This window comes from Camarhynchus parvulus, chromosome Z (assembly GCF_901933205.1).
Source record: "Camarhynchus parvulus chromosome Z, STF_HiC, whole genome shotgun sequence".
Taxonomy (NCBI): Eukaryota; Metazoa; Chordata; class Aves; order Passeriformes; family Thraupidae; genus Camarhynchus; species Camarhynchus parvulus.
The window spans coordinates 61,370,289-61,393,896 of record NC_044601.1 but is presented as its reverse complement, the minus strand read 5'-3'; the positions used below and the strand labels follow the sequence as shown (position 1 = coordinate 61,393,896).

Here is a 23,608-nt window from a genome sequence, read left to right as displayed (position 1 = left end):
TCACCCGCGCACCTGACGGGGGTGGCAGGGAGAGCCCCGCTGAGCTCATCCGAGGGGGCTGGCAAAGGTCGGCCCGGGAGATGGTCTCCAGCAAGGGCTGCCTGCCAACCACCGGCTGGGAACCACTCAAGAATAGCGGCAGGAAGGCAAAAAAAAAAGGAGAAAAAAAGAAGAAGAAGAAAAAAAAATATGAAAAGGAAAAAATAACTCAGCTGGCAGCACAGACGCTGCCGGGAGAGGAAGCGGCAGGTTGAGACAAGGACATGGCTCATTATGCCGCCCCCGCAGGTGCGGAGTGCCGAGCGGAGCGGCCGGCTCGGATGCCGCCGGCGGCGCTGGCAGTGGAGAGACAGCGGCCACCATCCTCATCCTCAGCCCCAGCCGGGGAGGACGAACAGAACACCATCATTATGGCTGAGAGTAGCTTCCACCCCCTTCCTCTGCACGCCCTGAGAGGCCAGTCATGCTCTGACACACAGCAGCACAAGGACACGGAAGGTGCTGCAGGAACAAGCTCTTCTAGCGCTGCAATGACTGTCCTTGGTGGTTTGCAATGTCAGCCTGGATAAAGCCCCAAGCAGCACATGCTGACCTTGTGGCTGATCCTGCTTGCAGCACGAGACTGCTGGGGACCATTCCCACCTGTTTTACCCTATGCTCAGAGCTGGGCAGACACAAGCCCACTGCATGCTGAGGCTACCAAGACAACAAGGGTGACTGGGAGCTGGTGAGAGCTGGTGGTTTCCTCAGAGGACAAGCCAGAGGTTGGATGAATCCCAAGGCTGCCAGTTACCAGGTCTCCTGGACAGGGTTCCCCTGTATGGACAGCAGCTTCTGTAGGACATTAGAGACCAGGCTGTCCTAGAGGGTGACCCACCATCATCTCCTTAGAGATGCACCAAGCTCAGACCACAGCCAGGACAGCAGCAGGCAGGGAATGGAGCATTAATCCCACAATTAAAAAAACCCAAAAAAACTGAGCATGGATTTTTTTCCTTGCAGCCTTTTCCTCCTGCTGCAGCTCAGGGTGCTGGAAAAGGCGGGCGACACCTCTGAGGATGGGAACAGGCAAGAAGGAGAGACAGCACCAAATGCGTGGGTGCTGCTCTTGCCGAGGAGAACAGAGCGCAAACCCTGCTGCTGCCAAGCCCAGTGTCCTCAGATGCATCTCCCCAGCTCACCCAGCCACAGACACTGGAGACTTCCCTGCGCTGCACTGACCAGGGGATTCTGAGCAGGACAAGGGAGCAGTGCAGCAAGGAGCCAGTGCCTTGCTCCTGCCCCATCTGCTCAGCCATGGGGAGATCCAGATCCAGAAGGAGGTGGAAGCAACGTGGGAAAGGTCTTTCTTGCAGTGGCATGGCACTTGAGTAGGTGGTTGCAGAGGTAAGTGGCCTTCTCCTCTGCTCCAACCAGACACCAGGTAATGATGTTTTAACAGGAAAACAGCCCAGAGAGTGGCTTCCCACCTCCCCATCACCTCTGGAGGTGAGGTACAAAGTACCAGGGAGAGCTGAAGCTCCAGGTGAACACAGCATGCTGCTTACGCCTGTAGTCTGGGGATTTCCTGCACCAGAACCAACATCAGTGGGCTCATCAGCCCTCGTGGATTTCTCTTTCCAGGAATTTGCTCAATTGCCTTTTCATCCCAAACAATTTTCCTACATCTTCCCTCCACCACTTCACCTAAGGCCACCATTTCCACAGGTTAATCTCAAACTGCTTGAGGAAATGTCTTCATGTCCTGAAATGTCACTGCATATTCTTACACAAAATGCCCAATTACAGGAACTCAAGCAACCCTTCCCTGCTCACCTTCCTTCCCCCCACCACACAAGATTTTATTATTCCCCATCATGCCTCCCTCAGTCATCTCTTCCCCCAGACGGAAGAGAGCCAGTTTATGTAATTGTTCCATCTATGGAAACGGCTTCGTACCTTTAATTATTCTTGCCACCCCTCCCTGCACTTTCCCGGCGTGTCTTTAAAAGGGTGCGGATGTGCCAGCAAGGGAGACGGGCTGTGAAGGAGGCGCGGTTTTGCTCAAAACACCCTCTGCCCCCAGGAGGGGAGGCTGTGCTCTGCCCTGACCCCGCTCCTGCCCAGCGGGGCCGCAGCCAGCCCCTGGCCCAGAGCCCTTGTTTGTCCCCGGGCAGGCTGCACACCAAGCAGATCATTTGTGAACACGGGGACGGCCAGCACCAGCTCCCCCAGCCCGGGGCCTCCAGCGCTGCCGGCGATGAAAAGCCAAAACAAAAAGCATTTGCAAGGCCAGGGCATGGGCACGGCGCGGGACACGCAGCCCCCCCGACACGGGGACGGGGCCACCGAACAGCACAGAGCAAAACAGATGGGCCGCAGTAAGTGCTGGGTCAGTACCGCGATGACTCAGCCGCTCCACGGGCAGAGTGGAGCCAACTCTGGCTCTCCCAGCTCTGAGGGGCTCCACGGACATGCCATGGTGGAAAACAGGAGCCCAGGTGGCTGCACACACCCTGCCAGGGGACTCCGGAGAGCCAAGGAGCCCAGGCAGGACAGAGAGACCAATGCTGTGATCAAACCACAAGGACGAGATTAACTGAGCGCCTGTGAAGTGAAAGCTCCCTTTCCAAACGCTCCATCAGTAAGGAAGCACAAAGAGGTTACAAAAGGACAAACAGCCTCAGCCGTTCACAGCAGCGCTCAGCTCCACCCACGAGCTGCAGCACCTGCACGACCAGATGCTTCCCCCTCAGTCTACGGACAGGTGTGCAGGCAGGATGCTGTCCCCATGTTCTGCACTAACTCGACAGCATCAGGACGTGGGTTTTCTTCTCAAGATGGGCAGATTTCCCAGGACAAAATCCAGGTCACTGGGTCCAGACAGCTCCTCCAACCAGGAGCCACCTTGTTACCAGTCTAACCCAAGCAGGGATGCTGGAATGATCAAGGGGGAGACTCACATGGCAAAGGCCCAAACACACCCCCAGTTTGGAAGGAGACGTGACAGGGTTTGCAGAAGGACAGTGCTGGCAGCATGTGTGGCTCAGCTACCCAGTTTCCTGGCTAGCTGGCCACAGATGCTGCGGAGCTGGGATGCACCGATGTCAGAGCAGAAGCTGTTTTAAACACAGACACTGAGCCTCCCACTGGGCCAGGGCTTTGGAGCCCAGTGGCTTTTCCATGATGCAAAGGCATAGCACAATGTCAGCCCTCACAGTCTAAAGAGTCTCAGCCACTCTCTGTTGCATAAGGACCCTGGCCCCATCACATTGGGTGTTTGATCTGGTATGGCATTGTTCCTGGGGAGTGGATGCTCACCCATCACCCCGTCAGACACCTCAGAGCACCCCACAGAATCACAGAACCAAAGAACCAATTAGGGAAAGACTTTTGAGCTCATTGAGTCCAGCCTATGACCAAACATCACCCTGTAAAGCAGATTATGGACCAACCGCCACATCCAATCTCTCCTTAAACACCTCCACGGCAGTTGACTCCACCATCTGGAGGCCATGAATGGAGAGGCCATTCCAATGTCTAATCACCTCTTCTGCGAAGAAATGCTTCTTAATGTCCAACCTAACCCTCCTCTGGCACAGCTTGAGGCTTTGTCCTCCTCTCCAGTCCCTGGTTGCCTGGGAGAAGAGACCAACCCCCATCTGGCTATACCTCCTGGGAGTTGCAGAGAGTGATAAGGTGCCCCCTGAGCCTCCTCTTCTCCAAACACCCCAGCTCCCACAGTCCCTCACAGGACTTCTGCTCCAGACCCTTTACCTGCTCCACTGCCCTTCTCTGGGCTCACTCCAGTACTGCAATGTCCTTTTTAAGCTCCTCAGGGACTTGCTGTCCCTCCCGCCCCCACCAGTCCCACACGGAGCAGGGCACACCTTTATGCAGGCAGGGCTCTTGAGATGCCTGAACTGCCCTGCATTCCCATGGCATGGCCTCACTGCTCCAGTACCTTCTGGACACCTTCTCCTCACAATTCCCACCCTGGATCCATCCAGCCCTCCCAGCCCTGCCAAGTGCTTCCAGGACCTTGAACCTCCTTCAGCAGAGAAAGGCGATGGAGCTGGGGATGAGGAGGGAGCAGCTGAGGGAGGTCAGGGTGTTCAGCCTGGAGGACACTCAAAGGGGAGCCTTATCACTCTCTGGGACAGGAGGGTGTAGCCAGGTGGGGGTCAGTCTCTCCTCCCTGGAAAAAAGTGACTGGACAAGAGGATAAAGCCTCAACCTGTGCCAGGAAAGGTTTTCGTTAGACATTAGGAAGATTTTTGTCACAGAAAGACTGACCGGGCTTTGGAATGGCTGCCCAGGGAGGTGTGGAGTGACCATCCCTGAAGGTGTTTCTGAAAAGACAGGACTTGGCACTCTGCCATGGTGTGGTTGATGGCGTGGTGTCCGCTCACAGGCTGGACGTGAGCTCAGGGGTCTTTTCCAACCTCTTTCCCTCAGGGATTCTGCACCACAACAGCCCTACCTGCGCCGGGGTCCGGGGGGCTGTCAGGCTTGGGGGATGGGGCATGGGCCCTGCGCAGCCCCAGCCCCCAACAGCGTGCGGGGTGCCCCGCTGCCCTCAGAACTACCCACGGACGCCGCGCCGCCGCGGGCCGGGTCACCGCCCCCGCTCCCCGAGCCCCCGCAGCCGCGGGCGGGGGAGGGGGCGCGCCCACGGACCGCCTGAGGCGCGGCTCCTTGGTGACGTAACGCCTTTCCAGAAGATTCCCCCCGGGGATCCCGCCGCTGCGAGCGAGCGCCCGGCCAATCAGAGAGCGCCGAAAGGGCGGTGCTGGCTTGAACTGGCCAATGGAAGGAGGCGACTGCGAGGCGAGGGGGGGAGAGGCGGGCAGGTGAGCGGCGGGGGCCCGCCTTCGCCCCGCCTTCCTTTCAGAAAGAGCCAATCAGCGCGGCGCGGCGAGGCGATGGACAGCCCCCCGGGCCAACGGGGGCGTAGCGCGCGCGGGCGGGACTCCCCTGACGTGGCGGCCGGGGGGCGGGGGCGGGGGCGGTTCAGCGAGCGCGCGGCGCCCCGGGACAGCGGGAGCGGTGAGTGCCGGGGGGCCCCCCCGACCGCCCCCGCACCCCCACACCGACCCCCGCAGCCCGGCCCGGCCCGGGGGGCCAGCCCGCCTGCCCTGCGGGGTGGCAGGGCGTCACTGCGGGACTGCCGCGGGGTGACAAGTTGTTGCCGTGGGGCAGGGAGGAGTCAGCCCCCGTGCCCCACAGAGCGAAGCGGCTCGCTGTGGGTGCGGCGGTCATGTCACCCCGGTGTCACTGTGGGGTGGGGCCGTGGGGTGACAGGGTGTTGCCGTGGGGCTGGGCGGGGTCAGTCCCCCCCAGGCCGGGTGACAGGGTGCCCCTGTGGGACCGGCGGGGGGTGACAAAGGGTCATCCTGGGGTGGGGGGCAATGCCTCTGTCTGGGGTTAGCAGCGTGTCGCTGTGGGGTCAGCCCCCTGCCCAGGGGGTGACAGGGGTTGCTGTGGGACTGAGCCGTCAGTTCCTTGCGCCGTGCGTGACAAGTTGTTGCCATGAAATTGGGGGGTCGTCAGTCCCCCCTGCCCTATGGGGTGGTAGAATGTCGCAGTGGGGCTGGGGAGGGTCAGTCCCTCCGCCCCGACGAGTGACAGGGTGTCACTGCGGGGCTGATTGGCCCCTCTGCCCATAGGGTGACAACATGTCCCTATAGGGCTGGGAAGGGGTGCTTGTCCCACTCCGCCCATGGGGTGACAGTCTGTCCTGCTCTGGGAGCTAAACCTCTGCTTTATGAAGTGGCAGGGTGTCCCCAGGGGCTGGCAGGATCGGCCTCTCTGCCCCAAGGGGTGACAGGGTTTGGCAGTGGGTCTGGGAGCTTAGCCCCTTTGCCCCTTGGTGGGTGGGGGGCAGAGGGTAGCCAGCCTGGACTGTCGCCATGGGGTGACATAGAGTCTCTATGGGGCTGAAGGTGGGGGAGGAAGGAGTTGGCATCTCTGGCTCCTGTGGGCTGTCAGGGTTTCTTGGTGGTGCTGTGGGTCAGGGTTAACTGGGCTGCCCTGCCTGGTGACTGTGTGTCCCTGTGGGTCTGAAGAGTGTGTCAGGAAGGGGTTGATCCCCGTGCCCTATAACAGAGATAGTGCATCCAAGTGGGGCAGGGAGAGAGAGGGTGACACCTCCTGCCATGGGGCTGCAGTACAGCCCTGTGGAGCTGGAGAGGGTGGTGAGGTTAGGGTTAATCCCTCTCTCCTGTTTCACTTTGGAGGGAATAATGTGCCCTGTTTGAGCTATGTGGAGTGGCCTGGAAGGGGTCAGCACCCCTCCACCACTGCCCTGGGGGTACCTGTGTATTCCAGTGGGGCTGAACTGGCTGGTGAGAGAATTGGTAACCTCCTACCCAGGTGACAGTAACACGGTTAGAGGGACCAGCATGGAAGGGGTTAACCCCTGTCCCCAGTCGAGGTGACAGTGTCTCCTGGGAGAGCCGACCAGGAGGAAAGGGTTAACCTGCTTTCCTCTTGAAGCAGGCAGTGGGTCCCAGTGGGGCTTGATCATGGCAGGGGGCCACCCCTGGACCCTGTGGGTCTGTGCACTGGGGCACAAGGCATGAGTGAACCCCTGTGTATGTGACAGCCCCTAAAAAGGGTAGTGCCTCTGGGCTTGGGAGGGGGACAAACCCCATCCCCATGAAGTTCTTAGCCCTACAGTGGGGCTGGATGGGGGTTAGGGGGTGGCGATCTGTGCAGTGGGGGGTTCAATCCCATCCCCATGCCATTGTGAGCATGCTGGTGACTCTGGAATTGGGGTACCCTACACGGGGAGGCAGCAAGGGGGGCTTGACCCTATCTCCACACAACTGTGAGCAGCCGAGTGTGGCTGGAAAGAGGGGAATCTACTTGGGGAGACACTGTGAGAGGCTTGACCCCATGTCCACCCAAGAGCCAGCAGCAGTTAGGTGTGAAAAATGGGGGACCCTGTCGGGGGTGATCGCAAGTGGAACTAGACACCATCCCCACGCAGGAGACAGCACTTCGTGGCTGTGGAGATCTGGGACCCTCTCTGGGGACATTCTGAGCGGGGGTCCTGCTCCGTGCCCACGCAGGAGGCGGCCGCCGGCGGGGCTGGCAGCGGGGGCTGTGCTGGCAGAGGCAGCGAGGGGAGGGTTAACCCCGTCCCCACGCAGGTGCCAGCACCCCAGTGGGGCTGTCGGTGGGGAGGGGGAGGCGGGCGGTGCGTGTGGGGGCTCGGGGAGGGGATGATTCATTGCGGGTAGTCATGACATTGCTGCCTGGTTGCCTGAGACTGCCATCCAGCACGGGCACGGGTGGCTCTGCCTGCCCCGGCGCGACAAGATCCCCACCAGCTCCTTGACTGAGCCCGGGATACGCTACCATGCCGGCAATCCTGCTCTTCTGGAGCCGCGCCGAGAGGTATGCGCTGCCTCGGCACCCGCGCCCCGCCGGACCCAGCCGGCTCGGAGCCCGGCGGGACTCCAGCCCCTGGGGACACGGCGGGATGGGGCTGTCGCCCGCCCGGCTGTTTCGCTTGCCGCGGGTGGGATGCAGGAGCTACCCTGGTGGTACCCCCAGTACGGCTGCCTAGTTTCAGTGTAGAGCTTCTGGAGAGGATGCTCTCCGTGGCCTGCGAGTGACGGTGACAGACGAGGGGACGCGGTGGCATTAGCTTTCTTTGGCGTGCCTGAAGGTGACTTCTCAGAAGTAGGTTTTGCGCCGTGGGCTCGGGGGACGCACCGTCCCCGTCCCGCTGCCCTGCCGCCACGGGGAGCCCCGGACGCCGGGCGGGAATGCGGCACTCAGATCCCTTTCTGCCGGGGGACCGGTGCCGGCGGCCGGTGAGGGGGGACACAGGGACCCCCATGCATCCGAACGGGAAAAACTGGGGAGGTGCACATTGGTTAACGTGACTTTTTTCCGTATCAACGCCGCCCTACTTTTCTCCCTACCCGATTCGCCTGGCGGGTGCTCAGCCCTGGGCGTCAGCAGAGTCGTTTCTGGGGACACCGGGGGGCTCCTGGCTGCGCTCCCTGCGCTCCTTGGAGGGGGCTGTGTGGGGGACGTGACGGTACCAGGCGGCTGGGTGCCTTGTGGCAGCGGAGAAGAGGAATGCTGGAACTGACAGATTAAGCAGAAGTGTCTTATCTGTCGGTTTAGCGAGAAAGCATCGAGAAACCAATTAAAAGGAAAATTACGGCGCGGCGAGTGACTCCATTGAAGGGTCTCTCCGTGCGCGGCTGGGAAGCTCACAAAGGACGGCAGCTCCCCGGCGGCACCGCGTCGACCGGAGGAGCCCTTTTGGAGCCATCCTGGGAACGAGGTCAGAGCCAACCACGGCTGCCGGGCTGGCGAAGAGCTGCCCTTTGGGTGTGCCGGAGGAGGAGGTGGGGGGGACTCGCCAGCAGAGCATCCCTTGGCGGCGGCGGCATCCCCGGCACGAGCCAGCACCTTTTGCCCCGCCACCCTCCTCCCGCCCTCCAGTGCCTCCCGGCCGGGCACACAGCACCTGCCGCCGCCTGCGGACAGCCGCGATGTTTAAAATAAAACTAGAGCCTTTAAAAATGACAGCTTGGACTATGAATGTGTTCGTAAAGTTTCGGTAAGTGGGTTCCGCCTCTCGACCTTGTGTCCTCGTTAAACCATCAGTGCCTGTCCCTGGCATCCCGCGGTGACCTTGCACCCCGAGATGGAACAAAAAAAATCTTGTGCCGTTGCCAGGGTGGGTTTGTTCCCTTAGATGACTGCCGAGCAGAGGGATTATGTCAAACGATCGCTATTCAGCTGGCGAGCTAGCCCAGCGGTTGCTCGGGCTGATGTCATGTGCGGGGCCGGAACAAAGATTTATTCTTTATTTAATTTTTTTTTCTTTTTGTGTGGTTGCAAGAGGAGGATGGAGGTTGGGCTGGCTCGGCAGGGCAGGGGAATGCCTGTGGCTTTCACCAAGGCAGGGTGCTGTGGCTTATCTGGGCGCATCTGATTTGCAAGGGTGATACAGGAATGCCTTTGCCAGCCTGAAACCCCCCCACCACTCCCGAGGGGGTTAAATGGGAAGTCAGGAGAGGATGACTGAGCAGAAGGGGGAGAGGATCGGTGGCAAGGCGCAGCTGATCCCAGAGAGGTGGGAGGGAAGGAGGGAGGCTCTGCGGGGACAGAGTCGTGTTTTACCACCATTGTGCATGTGAGCTGAGCCTCGGGAGCGTGCCTTAAGCCACCGGGTCACCCTCCAGTACCTGGTCCTCTCTGGCACGGTAAACGCGGCACCGGGATGCATTTCGGTACAGAAATTCCCTTCCCCCTGCCCAGCCAGATGAAGGGGTCCTTGGTCAGGTCAGAGATCCTCATCAGGCATCCCCACCCTGGCCAAAGACCTCTCGGTGGGCAAGACCAGAGATCTTGTGGGTGGTGACAGCATTTTGCATTTTTGGGACGTGTTTTCATGGGAAACGCTGTGGGGTTTTAGCCAGAGGAGGGTGTCCCAGTGGTGCTGTCAAGGTGGGCTGCGGGTCAGAGCCAGACACTGTGGTCCCTGGACAGTGAGAGTTGAAGGTTTGTCAGCTCTGTGTTGCTGGAGCTAGGGTGTGATGGGGTTATCTTTAGCACTGCTTGGTTTGCTCTCACTGTGGGAGGGTCAGCAACAGGGCCAGACAGGGCCAAGTCATCGTCTCAGTACTAGTCTCAGGGAGCCCATGCCCTCCACTGGAGGTTGCTGTGGGGAAGTGGGGTGTTGGAGTGACCTTTGGTGTGGAGAATGGACATGATACCTCTTAGTCCTCCTGCTGATTGCTCACCCCGGGGTCTCCTGCAGCTTCCCCGGCACTTAGGGAGGGTAAGCGGGGAGGTGGATGTGGGCTGGGGGCAGAGCATCCCCCAGCACCTGCGTGGGCTGGGTGCTGCTGGCATCTCTGCATGCAGGAGCTGAGAAATGTGCTGGCATCCGGGAGCTGCCACAGGAGACGCTGTCAGATGCTCTTTATGCCCCCAGGGACCTCCTACCACCTCTTCTGTGCCGCCTGAGCTGTTGTACAGTGTTTGCAGATGCCCCCATCTCCCTTCACTGTGTCCTTCAGAGGTGCCATAGCCCCCCTCCCCATCTACAGCAAAGCTTCTCCTCCACAGCTGGAGCAAAAAAGAGCAGAAGTTGGTGGTTTGGATGGAGGTGGCCAAATGTGGGACCAATTTCCAAGCTCTTGTAGGGGGTCATTGCCCAGGGCATGGCCCAAGGCAAGTGTTGGATGCTTGGTGTGGCTGCCAGATGCTTAGAGCAGCACCCAAGCATGGATCCTTGGGGAGCATAGCCACCCTTGATTGATCTGTGGTGGTTGGGAGATCCCTCTGTGACCTCCAATGGGAGCTCATGGATAGAGAGTAAGGGTGGGGAGAACATCTGGTAGCTTGTATGATGGTGAAGAAAAGGGCCAAAACTCACACCCCATGCCATAATCCCTCTGCTGGAGAGGCACAGTGGGTTGAGGTGGCTCAAGTGTGTTTGGAGCAAGTATAGGATGAAACCTGGACTGTAGCAGGGAGCAGGGTGTGCGAAGGCAGCACCTGGGAGAAGCAGGGTCAGCACTGAGTGCGAGACGGGCCAGGTCAGACCCTGAGGTCCAGGGTGTCAAATGTTTGCTGTCAGATAACCAAAAGTCAAGGAGCAGTGGGAAGCATCTATGGAGAGGCATGGGACCTGTTAGCTTTTGCCTGGAGGAGCAGCCCTGCCAATCCCCCCTGGCTGCTCCGTGGGTGGCTGTGACTCCAGCGGTGACTGGGGGATGAATTACAGCCACCGGGTTTTCCATGCCTTAGTATAGGCATGGGCACGGCCTCAGCCCCCGCGCGATGCAGTGAGTGAGCCCTGAGCTCCTGCCTTACTGCAAGATCCAGTTGGGGAGTGCAAGTCAGGCTAGAAAGTGTTGGGTTTTTTTTAAAACAGAAAAAGAAAAAAGCCCTCCCACCATCACAAGATGTTTCTGTCTAACGGCTCCATTCCCTCTCCGCTAAATACAAATTATGGCTCTGACAGCCGGAGGCGCTTATCTCCAGCTGAATGCCAATTGCTTTCAGGAACAAAATGTTTGAAGTTCCTTTAAGGTGAAGGCACAACATGGTCCCTGCCACTGCTTTCAGCCTCCAAAACCTGCTGTCATCACCCTGACTTGGGTCTCAGGTCCCCAGCTGGGAGAGAACCAGGCAAGGGGGTGGACACAGGCCGGCAGCTACATTTGGACATAGCTCAGCCCTCCTGACTCAGCCTGGGGGGGACGGACAGGGACGTGGTCCTGGCCTGACGTTAGCAGTGGCGTGGCCACTATAATAGCACCGTGCCCCAACTTGAGCTCTCTCTCCCTGTCAGCCTCAGAGATGAGTCTGTCCATCCCAGCCAAGGGGCTCAGCGGGATAAAACCAGAGCTGGGATACATTCTGGCACCGGGGCTCTGACCTCTGTTGGGAAGCGTGGACTTGAGCTGGCTCTGGTGCTGCTGGCCCGTGGTACACAGGGAGCATCGTCTCCGCGATAAGTGTGTGCCAGTCCTGTCCCCAGCTGCCCCTGTGTGATTTTCACCTCACGAAGAGCTGTCTTTCTCCTTTCAGGAATAAGTACTCGGCTCCCAGCAGTGTCGCCATCATGGGGAAGGACTATTACAAGATTTTGGGCATCCAGAGCGGTGCTAACGAAGATGAAATCAAGAAGGCGTATCGGAAAATGGCCCTGAAATATCACCCCGATAAGAATAAAGACCCCAGTGCTGAGGAGAAGTTCAAGGAGATTGCGGAGGCTTATGACGTCCTGAGTGACCCCAAGAAACGAGCTGTGTACGACCAGTATGGGGAGGAAGGTAAGGGGATAGGCACTGCCCGCTGGGAGTGGGGGTCCAAATCTGTTTTAGAGGTGAGGGAGGGTTTTCACAGAGAGATGTTTCAGTGTTTCATGCCTACTTCTGAAATGGGACTGGTTGCCAAAGAATCAGAGAGAGTGAAGGCTCCACAGGTGGCAGAAATCACCTCTCATCCCATTCCTCCCCAGGCTGCTTCACTTTTACAGCAATTTGTCAGCTTGCTTCCTGGGGTGGCTGGGCTCCTCCTGCCCTCTGCCCCAGAACATTGGGCGCCAGCTGAGAAATTGAAGGAGCTCACCTCCTGGGTAGTACCTAAGGTAATTTGTTAGCAGCTCTTTAAATGACCTAAATAACACAGCAGAGACGTACTGCTTCTGCCCACACTCCCCCTGCACTTGGGCACTGGTCCCACTGTCCGCCCTGGTACAGGCTGACCTACAGGATTCAAAGCTTTTCCCAATTTAAGTAATAGGCCCTTGTTTTGAAACCAAGCGGCTGCTGTTGTCTGGTGGTTGGCATGGAGGAGGAGGAGGAGGAGGAGAGCCACTCCAAGGCAGGCGGCCTTATTAGTCGATGATGGAAGAGTGCAGCCCCATTCGAGGAGAGTGCTGAATAGCATCTGCATTAATCAGCCCAGGGCCTGGGTGCTTAAAAGAGCAGGAGGTCTGGCAGGAGCAGGCTGCTGGGTGGAAGAGGCAGCTCCTCTCTCGGGCAGGTGCATCCCCTCACAAGCCACCGGCGGGATTAAGCAGCAGTGGGTTAATTGTTGACCCGTTAGTTATGTCAGGGCTGTGATGGACACACAGGGCACAGTGATTTGCTGCCCTGTAAAATGAGAAGAGACTCTCTCAAGTGGGAAACCAGCTTTTCCCGGGAGGCCTCAATGAAATCGGACCCTGCTCAGGCTGGCGTCATGGGATTAAAGGTGAAACCTCCTGGCTGTACAGTCTATTAGGAGTGGGGCTCACTGGGGATTTGGCAAAATCCCTGTCACCTGCAGGAATCTAAAATAAGAGTGAATTAAGGAAGAGGGTAAGAGCTCCCTCAGTGCCCCATCAAGTTAAAGACCATCTTCCCCCATGTCCCATCTTTGTTGAACCTCTCATGTTCCATGACCTTCCCCACATGTTTTGTTTCCCATTTTTTTGGGCAATGAAGGTCAGCATTTTGAGGAGCTTGAGGGTCACACATGCTGTGTAGGCAAGGTGAAGTGGGAAAGCCCCTTCAGCCCACCCAGAATACTGACTTCAGCACTCAGAAGAGACCCCCAAACTTGTCCTGCTGTGGCAAGAGCATGGGGGGTTGGGACAAAGGACAGCCTGTCAGAAATAGTCCTTCACTGTCACTGGTGTGCCCTGAAAATAGTCCCTGAGCTAGGCTTGGCTTAACCCTTCCCAACCCTGCTGAACAAAAATAGCCTTGCAGAGCATGTGTGACCTCTTTGGGGGGCATTTGTCATGTGCCTTGACTCCTTGGGACATGGGGTGAGTTGCAGTGACGTCAGGCTCAGCCTGGGACCTGGCAGGGGAGTTTCCCATGGGAAAGGTTGCTAAATGATTCAGACCTGCAGCTTACCTGGCATTTTATACAGCCAGTGTGCAGAGAGCTGCATGCCAACCTGGAGGTCTGCTCACCTCCACCTGCCTGTAGAGTCATTGAGGGGGGAGAAGATCTCTTAAGATCATTTAATGAAGCACTGCCGTGTTCATCACTAAGCCATGTCCCTAAGTGCCGCATCCACACACCTTTTGAACACTTCCAGGAATTGTGGCTCTATGACTTCCCTAGGCAGCCTGTTCCTGACCAACTTTTCTGTGAAGAAATTTTTCGTAATATTCAGTCTCAGAGACAAGGCTGTTGGGGCAGGAAGGAGCATGCTCATGGGGGAAAATGGAGATGGGCTGATCAGGGTGTGTTTTAAATTAAAATTAGGTGAATAGGGTAGAGAGAAGGAAAGAGGTCCTTCAGTAGGGATAGAGGGAACAAAACCTGAATGGATTCTGAGCTTGCAGGGTGTAGGAGTGGGACTGTGTGAGATCGTGTCTTCACAGTGGTTGGGCTGGAGGTGGTCTGCACACTCAGGAGAGGGTGGAAGGAGGTGGCAGAGGCCATTCTCCCACTCGGGCAGTGCAGTCTCTGCAGAGCACTCCCCCACAGGAGCATTCATGTCTCCTCTTCCCCCTTGTCTTCCAGGTCTCAAAACTGGAGGTGGCTCTTCAGGTGGCTCAGGGAACACCTTCCACTACACCTTCCATGGAGACCCCCATGCCACCTTCGCATCCTTCTTCGGAGGCTCCAACCCTTTCGATATCTTCTTCGCTAGCAGCCGCTCCCGGATGTTCAATGGCTTTGACCAGGAAGACATGGATATGGATGATGACGACGACCCTTTCAGTGCCTTTGGCCGGTTCGGCTTCAACGGCATTAATGGGGTTCACCGGCGACACCAGGAGTCCCTGCACACGCGGAGGAAGGTCCAGGACCCACCTGTCATCCACGAGCTCAAGGTGTCCCTGGAAGAGATCTACCATGGATCCACCAAGAGGATGAAGATCACTCGCAGAAGGCTCAACGCTGATGGCCGGACCATGCGGACTGAGGACAAGATCCTAAACATTGTCATCAAACGAGGTTGGAAGGAGGGAACCAAAATCACATTCCCCAAAGAAGGGGATGCCACTCCAGACAACATCCCTGCAGACATTGTCTTCATCCTCAAGGACAAGCCTCACTCGCACTTCAAGAGGGACGGGACAAACGTGATCTACACAGCAAACATCAGTCTTAAAGAGGTGGGTACAGGTGGTTAATCCCATGGGATGTGGGGTGGCACTGGTTCATGGCCTTTGGGGCCAAGATGAGAGGCAGGCCCTCTCCTGCTCTGGATAGGAAAGACCAGGTAGGTTGCAAGACAGGAGCTGCAGAGGCCACCATGGTCTTGGCTTTGGAGGTGCTTGACTTCCATGCCAGGTGTGGGACACTGATGCTGTGGTCCCTGCTGAACACACTTCACTTCTTGAGCCAATTCAGGTGGCTCATTTTATCCATTTTCTCCTTCTCCATATGTATTGTTCTTCTATTTTAGTGTAGGGTATTCACATGTGGAATAAAGGGCACATCCTTTGTAGGAGCAAGGGAAAACCCAGATTGGGTGGCATCAGTCTCATTCCTGCTTTTCCTGTAGCTGAGCCTGCTGTGGCTTAGTTACTGCCTAGGGTTGCACCAGGTGCCTCTTCTCATGGGCAGAGAGCAGAATCATGTGGAAGAAAGTGATCCCTTGCCCTCCCTGAGCAGTGCTTTAGCTGTTTTCCTGGATTCTGGCTTTCCTAGATAAGCAACCAAACAAATTAAATACCCAGGTAATGACTAAAACTCAGCACTGCCAGGCTGCCACTGCTGGAGGTCACGGCAGGGGTAGATGGATGCAACAGATCATCCAGCAATCTGCACGAAGGTGGGAGAGGAAAGGGAAGATTACCTCAGTACAAGATGTGCTGTTCGCCACTGCTGCTGTAAAACTACCTTTTAATAAATCCCAGCTGGCAGCTGCATTTAACGTTGACATTTTTGGCAGCTGCCATTTGCTGTTCCTTTCAGACGGTAGACGCTGTCTGTCTTCTTAATGAGCTGATTTTTTTTTCCTTCCTGAAGGCAGATTTATATTCTCAAGTGCATTGAATAGAAATAAGCTCAATGGGCCAGACCTGAGGCAGGAAAACGTGATCTTGTGAAGTGTGCCGGGAAGTCAGGAGGGCTCAGTGATGGCTCTGCATCCCAGCTCAGGCTGTGACCGGGTGTGCTGGGGGCAAAAAGCACATGGGCCGGGCAGAGCTAGGAATTCCTGAAGCAAGCTCAGCTCCACTTATATTGCAGACTCAGGAGTTTCCCTCACAGTGCAAAGTACAGAGGTTATTCCTGCAGTAGCTGGTTCTCCTGGATCTCCAATCCAGAAATACTCGGGAGAGACTGCCTTATTTATGGAGCAGTGCATGCCGTATCTCAGATATTTCCTTCTGTTCATTCCTTTTATCTGACCTGGCTGTGCTGATGCCCAGACCATGTTAGCCCAAGTCTGTGCACTGACCAGGGTGGAGGGACTCCTGCCTGGAGTTGACTTTTGAGCAGTAACTGGAGAAACAGGCTCAAGAAGTGCACCAGAAGTGTTGGACACCTGTGAGCTCCATGAGCAAGGCCTGCATGCTGGCAGTGGATTTGCACAACACAGACATAAAGCAGAAAATTGATGGTCCAGGCAATTCCTTATCTCTTTCAGCTGGAATTTCTGGTCTCTGACCTCCCCCAGCATAAACCCAACATGCTGGGCATCCTCATGGGGCTGCTGGTCTGGCTGACTGTCATCCCCAGCCTGCTGCTTGCCAGGACAGTGTGATACTCTGCTGCGTTTGTCTTCCAGGAAAAGTTCCTTAAGTGCTCTGGAGCACAAGCAGATGCTGGGAGCTCTCCAATTCTGTATGCTATCACCTCAGTATGTGACAGAGCACAACTTCTACATCTCCCCAGCCTCTGGCTGCAGCCTTAGGTGTCTTCTTGCACCTTCTGCCTTGCAAGGCTGCCTCTTCTGGCCTGACTTTTAGTCTCTGCCACTGCCATGAGAGAACATTATGCCATCAAGAAAGCTGGCAGGTGATGGGTACTGGAGGGCCTTCCCAGCCCTTGAGTCCTGGCCCTGGTAGGTGCCTGGCTGGGGCAGTGCAGGGCGTTTTGCCACTTGTCTGCTGCAGAATCACAGATGTAGGAGTGCTTTTCCGGGGACTCGTTGTCTTCCTTCCTAAAATCAGAGGCGCGCGCTGCAGCGGGGAGCTGCGGGAGGGCGGAGACGCACAGCTCCACCAGCAGCTGCCTCTGCTGGAGGCAGCACTGCCGGCATGCATCCTGCCCTCCTGGCTGCTGCCTAATGCCTGCCCTGGGCACCATCCCGCTTTGCATCCTTTACCTGGCGTCACCTTCCTCGAAGCCTCCGCGCCTCCATCCCGGCTGGGACGCGGCCGGTGGCGACGCCCGCCCCGGCGGCTTCACTGCGAGCAGAGGAGGACCCAGTGGTGACCTAGATAAAGCTCTGCTCGCACAGCACAGTGCTCAAACCCAGGGTGATTTCATCCCCAGGGATAAACCAAGCCTCTTTCTAGGATGCGGGGTAGCTCTCGCGGTTACTGGTGTTACTTCAGCAACTGTTTTCCCAAATGCCAGCAAAGTTGAGCAAGAAGAATGAAAAACAGGGACATACGGCGGAGGAGCGATCGCCTCGGATTCTTGCGTCTTGGCTCTGGGAAGGAAACATTAAGATCCTGTCTGCCTTCGCTGTTACCGCCCGCTTCTGCTCACATCTCTGCCTGCTTTCCCCATCCACGTGTTCCCACAGGGACTTCTTGTTCTCCTTTCTGTTTTGTGGCTGGAGGTGTCCTTTCTTGGCACACATGGGCACTTGCAGCCATGGCACACTGCACTGGGCACCAGCAAGCAGGAGGGCTTTGGCATCCATGCCTGAATGCACTGCACAAACTCCTTGATGTGGGGAGATTGCGCTTTGTTTTCCCCTCAACCTGCTGGAGATGAGCCAAGCACCTGCTGCTTACACAGAGCTGGTGATGGCATCCTCCTGCAGGCTGAAGACTTCATCCATGGAGGACACCCTCTCCAGGAGGAGGCCTGTGCAGATGAGCCATGCAAAGGAGATAAGACCTTCTCCCCTGTTCTCCACTCAACAAAGACCCTGAACCAGCTCTGGCACAAACTGCAAACCCTCTGGTTCAAAGCCTTGGTTCTGCTGCAGAAGCCCTGTCCATCATCTCAGAGCCAGTGACCAGCATGAGGTGTTTCTCCTGATGCCTGTTGCTGCTCTGCTTTTGGAGGCTTTTCCTGGCAGAGGGGGGGAATGCAGAACATTCCCCCACCTTGCCCAGAAACAGCAATTGCATCTTTCTCCACTCCCCTTGCAGGGTGTTTTGGGAGGGCTGGGACCCCCAGGACCCAGTTCAGAGGGACAGACCTGTGCCAGCCCCCACATGGAAGCTCGAGGCTGTAGCTCAGCAACCCCCCAGCCCCCACCCCCTTCCAGAAGCATCGTTCCGCAGTCCTCTCGCTCAGCCCTTGCTGAAAGCCTGGAGACGATCCTGCCCACATGTACGACAGAGCTGTCTGAGTTATTTAAGGACACAAGGATTTTCTTGCTGCATTCCTGCATCACGTGGCTTGCCAATGCAGGCCGGTGTGCGGCTGCTGCTGGGGGCTGGGGTGCAGAGGGGTGGCAGCCCCACACCGGCTCCTGGCTGTGCAAAGGGATAGGAGATGGGAACCAGCCCCTCCAGCTCCCCAGCTCCCAGGGAAGCTCAGGGCCACAGCCGCACCATTGTGCCATGCTGGCGTAGCCCTGTGGGGGCTGTCGGTGACAGGGATGGGACAGGGGACATGGGACATGGGCTGTGCTATAGATAACCCCAAGCACCGGGCAAAGCTGCCGTGCTCTGGAGGGTGACAGCTGATGGGCTGTGGCAGCATCCCATGATCTCAGCTGGATTTTCAGCTGCCTGAGGCTGGCCGACAGGGCTGGAAAGGAGCTAAATTTAGCCTGCGTTGTTGCTGTGGGTGGCTGGGTGCTGGTGGTGCCTTCTGGGCAGCCCAGCAGGTGGGGAGGGGAGTCCTTCCCCCCATGAGAGCTGGGGCACCCCTCTCCTGCATGGCTCCTGCAGCCCAGTTCATGGTGGTTGGACCAGGCTGGTGCCAGCAGAGAGCTGTGCTTGCATCATCCAGTGCTCTTGGGCAGCATCCAGAGGGAGCTGGGCAGTTTAACCGGGGGAGCAGGCAGTGGGGGTACAGGGTGTGCCTGTCAGGATGCTTTGGGGAATCAGCCCCATCTGATGGCCTGTTCCCTCTTCCTTCCTCAGGCCTTGTGCGGCTGCACTGTGAACATTCCCACCATCGATGGACGGGTGATCCCGCTTCCCTGCAACGACATCATCAAGCCAGGGACAGTGAAGAGACTACGTGGGGAGGGGCTGCCCTTCCCCAAGGCCCCCAGCCAGCGAGGAGACTTGATTGTGGAGTTCAAAATCCGCTTCCCTGACAGAATAGCTCCGCAGACGAGACAGATCCTCAAGCAGCACCTCCCATGCTCCTAGAGCCCAGGGACTCTCCTCCAAAGCAGCAATACTCCAAATGCATGTGCCACAGCACCTGGCCTGCACAGAGCCAAGGTGTCACAGCACTTTTAAATGCAAAAAAAGAGAAAAAAACAACCCCTCACACTACTTTTCTCCCCCAAAAAACCCATCCGACCCACCCCCTATCCATCCTTCTTGGCCGGTTTTTTACTCCAACAACGGGGAGACTCCTGTCTGCCGCAGCTCTCCCAACTGCCAAACCTTTTCTTTCTCCCCAGAGGTCCATTTTTTTTGCCTCACAAGAGCGAGAGCCGTGGGCCCTTTGCCCAGGGAGGTGCGTCGTGTCGTGGGTTTTTTATGTCACCTGCTTTTCAGGCCACTCTTCCCACAAGAAGCTGGACTTGCCGGGGTCCGGCGCTGTGTAAATAGGACTCCGCAGGATCTGGCATCCCCGCTGCTGGTTTTTCTCTTCCCCTCTTTGATACTTGCTGCTGTTTGGGGTCCCGGCTGTACCTCAGTGCTGATCACTCCTGCCTGTGGTGGCCCCCCCAGTAGCTGGACAGTTTCTCACCTTGGGGCCACGGTACCAAGTCCAGCCGTGGTCCGCTCTCCTGTGCCAAGCCTACACCGAGCCTCGGCTGTGCCAAACAACGGAGCACGTGGGGATGGTCCATCCAGCCTCCTGCCCCTGCCCAGGGATGTCCCCAGTGCCCGTGGGCAGCACTTGCCTGCACCTGCTGCCCACAGGGCCCAGCCAGCAGGAGGAGGGGGGAAAGCCCAGGGTGGAGCTTTCTTTTTTCAGATGTGTTGAGTTTGCATTGCTGCTTTTATTTTTTAAATACATATATATAGAGCTCATTAGATAAACTTCGTAAGGGTTTTTCTCTGCCTGTATTGGGGATACTGGCCTGACGCACCCAGGCTTTTTTTGAAAGGGGGATGATTCAGCCACACGAACAGCAAACCCCCGGAGTGGGGTTGTGTGTGCGTGTAGCACTAATCTGGGTGCAAAAGCAGAGCCAAGCGTGAGCAGAGCTGTGGGTTTCACTAGTGTTTCAGGTCAAATTAGGGATTCTAATAAGAAGAGAGAGGCGTGTGTATATATTTTTCTACAGGGACAATTCATTCAGGAGGTGTCTCTGGACATCAGGGCGGATCTGGGAGGTGCATGAGGCAGTCTGTTTAGTGGCTCCATTTTCAAATACTGTATTTTTTTAAAACCTTTGGATTTCCATCAGGAGAATTTTTATATTTCTTACCTTTCTCAGCCCACTCTGCCTCATGCCATTTTTTTTCCCAGGAAAGGGCTGGTGTGGAGCTGGAGGCACATTTGACCTGGCTTTGTACAGCTCCTCTTTCACTGCAGCACTGCCAAGAAAACCTCTGCCAAAATATTCCCCCCCCCACCCTGGGAATCTTTTTTTTTTAATTCCTAAAAAAAAAAATTGACTGACTTGAAGCAGGGGGTCCCTTGGGGTGGGGGGGCTGTGCGTGGGGTGTCCGTGGGGCTGGGGTGCAGCTGTACAGTGTTACCTGTGGGGCGAGGAGACTTGTGAGGCACTGCTGAATCAATCACCCACTTTGGCCAGCCAGGAGTGGCCACTGGCTCCCTCCACTGGTCCTTGTGGAGTTCAGTGTGGAGAAATGTGGTGGACAAGGTGAACGAGAAGACAGGCCAGCATGCAGATGCAAGCTGATTTGTTTTTCTCGGTTTCAATGAGACCTGAATGTTTTATAGTGGGTTTTTTTGTAATTTTTTTTTTTTTTTTTTGTAATGTCAGTATTGAGAGAAATAAAGAAGTATTTTGAAAAATACACTTCCTCGGTGTGTGTTGTGATGGGAGGTGCCGGGCTGGGCTCCTGCAGACAGCAGGGAGAGGGCTCTGTGCCAGGGTCATTGCCACCACCACCACCTTGGCCAGGTGCCCTGAGGCTGGCAGGGAGAGGAAGAAGAAGTCTGTTTGTTTTGGTACTCGGTGCACAGGACCTTCAGTGCCTGATAACAAGGGGCAGGGAATGAATACATGACTTGTTGGGTCACAAGAATGGCTGCTCCCCACCTGCATGGCCTTAGTTGTGCTGACCACATTGCCAAGGATTGGGAGCAGTGCTGGTGAGGGGCTCTGTCCCCTCAGGGCTCTGGGAGGGGGCTGACATGGCCAGTGGATCAGTCAGTGAAGGGCTGGAGAGAGCAGTGCCCATCTCTTCTAAGAAGGGCCTTGGGGCAGAGTGGGAACCAGAGGCATTACTGGCACCCATGGAAAGTCCTGCTGATGCCGAGGAATGTTTGCACAGTGCTCCCATCAGGAGCTGTGCACAGGGACAGGAGATGACAGCAAAACCCATGGGCCTTGTGCCCATCTCTCAAGTTCAGTGTGTGGCTCAAGAGGGTTTGATTTTGGGTGGGAACAGTCAATAAATTAAACTGGATGATGTTAATTGCTACGTAGCACTGCATGTAATTTCCATGGCCACTAATATGCCCATCACCATCACCGGGCACCTTGCCTCTCTGAATCTGGGGGTGTGAACCCAGCTCTCCTTTGATTGCCATGTTAATGAAGGATGAGCTTTGGTGAAACCAGCCAAGCCCTGCACTGATAGAATCAGAACTGGTTTCTACATGTGACACCACCACACACCATCCTTCCTGCCCTGAAAGACTTTTAGGACAGATAAAGCTCAAGGTCATGAACTAAACAACTTCAAGGGACTTTTATAGGGATAGTCCATAGACAGAGACAATAATGTCGTTGTAGAATCAAAGGATGATTTGGGCTGGAAGGGACCTTAAAGCTCACCTCATTCCAGCCCCATGGCATGGGCAGGGACACCTTCCCCTTGACCAGGTTGCTGAAAGCCCCATCAAACCTGGCCTGGAGCACTTCCAGTGATGGGGCATCCACAGATTTTCTGAGCAACCTCTGCCAGTGCTTCACACCCTGACAGTAAAGAATTTCTTCCTGATGTCCAATCTAAAACCCCCCTCTTTCACTTTAAAGCCATTACTCTTTGTCCTGTCACTACATGTTCTCATCAAAAACCTCTCCCCATCCTTCCTATAGGCTCTCTTTAGGCAGTGGAATGGTTCAAAAGACTGATATCCAGAGACAGGAAGGGTGATGGGGTATTGGGAAGCAGGGGACCTGGCATGGTGAAAGGTATGGAATAAGTGGTAGTTTGATCTGGGGTAGAGTTAATTTTCTCCCCAGCAGCTGCTTGGGTGCTGTGATTTGGATTCTGCTGAGAATAATGCTGATAACACACTGATGTTTCAGCTGCTGCTCAGCAGTGTTTACCCTAACTCAAGGACTGCTCAGTTTCCCACGCTCTGCCAGGGAGCAGGTGCATAAGAAAGCAGGAGGGGGCACGGCCAGGAGAGCTGACCCAAACTGCCCAGAGGGATATCCCATGCCATGGAACACCATGCCCAGTGCACAAACTGTGGGGAGAATGAGTGAGTGGCTGCATGGCACTTAGTGAAACCTCAACAGCCCATTTCAGTGCCCAGCGTGGGCCCAGAGGATGAAGTAACAATAGATCTGAGCAGACCTTGTTAGACCAAGTTTGTTATAAGCATTAATTTAATAGTTTCTGGTCAGAAAGTTGTTCTGCCTGCACTCAAGTTCGTGTGTGTGTTCTTGAAGGAGCACCTTGCTTGGAGTGTGTCCCCTCTGGTGACACTGATCCTCCGTGGGGCCTGGGTGAGCTGCTCTTTGCTGTAGTGGTTTATAAGTGTCTCCAAGTGCCACATATACACCATTCCTGAAAGTTTCCAAGAAGATCCACAGATCTGGTGCTTAGGAACATGGTTTAGTGGTGAACTTCAGAGTGCTGATTAAATTTTTGGACTCAATGACCTTAGAGGTCTTTTCCAACCTAAACATTCTGTGATTTGATGACACACATCTTTTAAATACCCCCGGGAATGCACCATGCCATGGCAGCCTGCTTCAATGTTTGACAACACCTTCCATGAAGAAATTTATCCTAATACCTAACTTAAACCTCCTCTGGCACGACTTGAGGCCATTTCTCTTGTCCCGTCACTTGCTGTTTGGGAGAAGAGACTGACTACACCATCCTTTCAGGTCACTGTAGAGAGTGATCAGGTCCCCTCTGAGCCTGTTTTTCTCCAGGATAAAAAACCCCAGCTCCCTCAGCTGCTCCTCACAGGACTTGTGCTCCAGACCTTTCCCCAGCTCCTTGCTCTTCTCTGGACTCACTCCAGCACCTCAGTGTCCTTCTTTCACTGAGGACCCCAGAACTGGACACAGCACTTGGAGTGTGGCCTCACCAGTGTCCAGCAAGGGGATGGTCACAGCCTTGTCCTGGGCCACACCATTGCTGGGCCACACCATTGCTTGGCCTTCTTGGCCCCCTGGGCACCCCCAGCTCGTGTCCAGCCACTGGAAACCAGCACCCCCAGGCCCTTTCCCACTCAGCAGCTTTCCAGCCACGCTGTCCCAGCCTGGAGCTGCAGGGGTTGCTGTGGCCCAGGGACAGGACCCAGCACTTGGCCTGGTTGAACCTCACACAATTGGCCCCAGCCCATGGATCCATTGGTACAACAGAATCCCCATTTGTGAGACAAATCTGATACAAGCACTCAGCACTGCCATTCCCTCTGAATTTTGGGAGCCATCTGTTGGGAACTGTTCATAACTGCACCTTTGGCCTTTTTCCTTGGAG

At 56.2% G+C, this 23,608-nt stretch overlaps 1 protein-coding gene across 3 annotated transcripts; it reads left to right on the top strand.

Moving 5' to 3' along the window:
• Window positions 1-4,990: 4,990 nt before the first annotated feature.
• Window positions 4,991-20,653, top strand: DNAJB5 (DnaJ heat shock protein family (Hsp40) member B5). Of its 3 annotated transcripts, none has more exons than XM_030968486.1 (4): window positions 4,991-5,028; window positions 11,554-11,798; window positions 13,992-14,590; window positions 18,701-19,048. In XM_030968486.1, exons 2-4 carry the CDS (start codon window positions 11,588-11,590, stop codon window positions 18,932-18,934), a joined length of 1,044 nt encoding a protein of 347 aa, XP_030824346.1. In that variant the 5' UTR covers window positions 4,991-5,028; window positions 11,554-11,587; the 3' UTR covers window positions 18,935-19,048. The 3 variants fall into 3 exon arrangements, with proteins under 3 accessions (XP_030824346.1, XP_030824345.1, XP_030824347.1); XM_030968485.1 differs by lacking the exon at window positions 4,991-5,028 and adding an exon at window positions 7,301-7,383 and having other exon boundaries at window positions 18,701-20,653; XM_030968487.1 differs by lacking the exon at window positions 4,991-5,028 and adding an exon at window positions 11,231-11,480.
• Window positions 20,654-23,608: the final 2,955 nt, after the last annotated feature.

Coding starts and splice junctions, on each gene's coding strand:
- DNAJB5 (XM_030968485.1), top strand. CDS start 7,346: ATGCCGGCAATCCTGCTCTTCTGGAGCCGCGCCGAGAG. Junction 7,384..11,553: donor TTCTGGAGCCGCGCCGAGAG/GTATGCGCTGCC, acceptor TTCTCCTTTCAG/GAATAAGTACTCGGCTCCCA. Junction 14,591..18,700: donor CAAACATCAGTCTTAAAGAG/GTGGGTACAGGT, acceptor TTCCTTCCTCAG/GCCTTGTGCGGCTGCACTGT.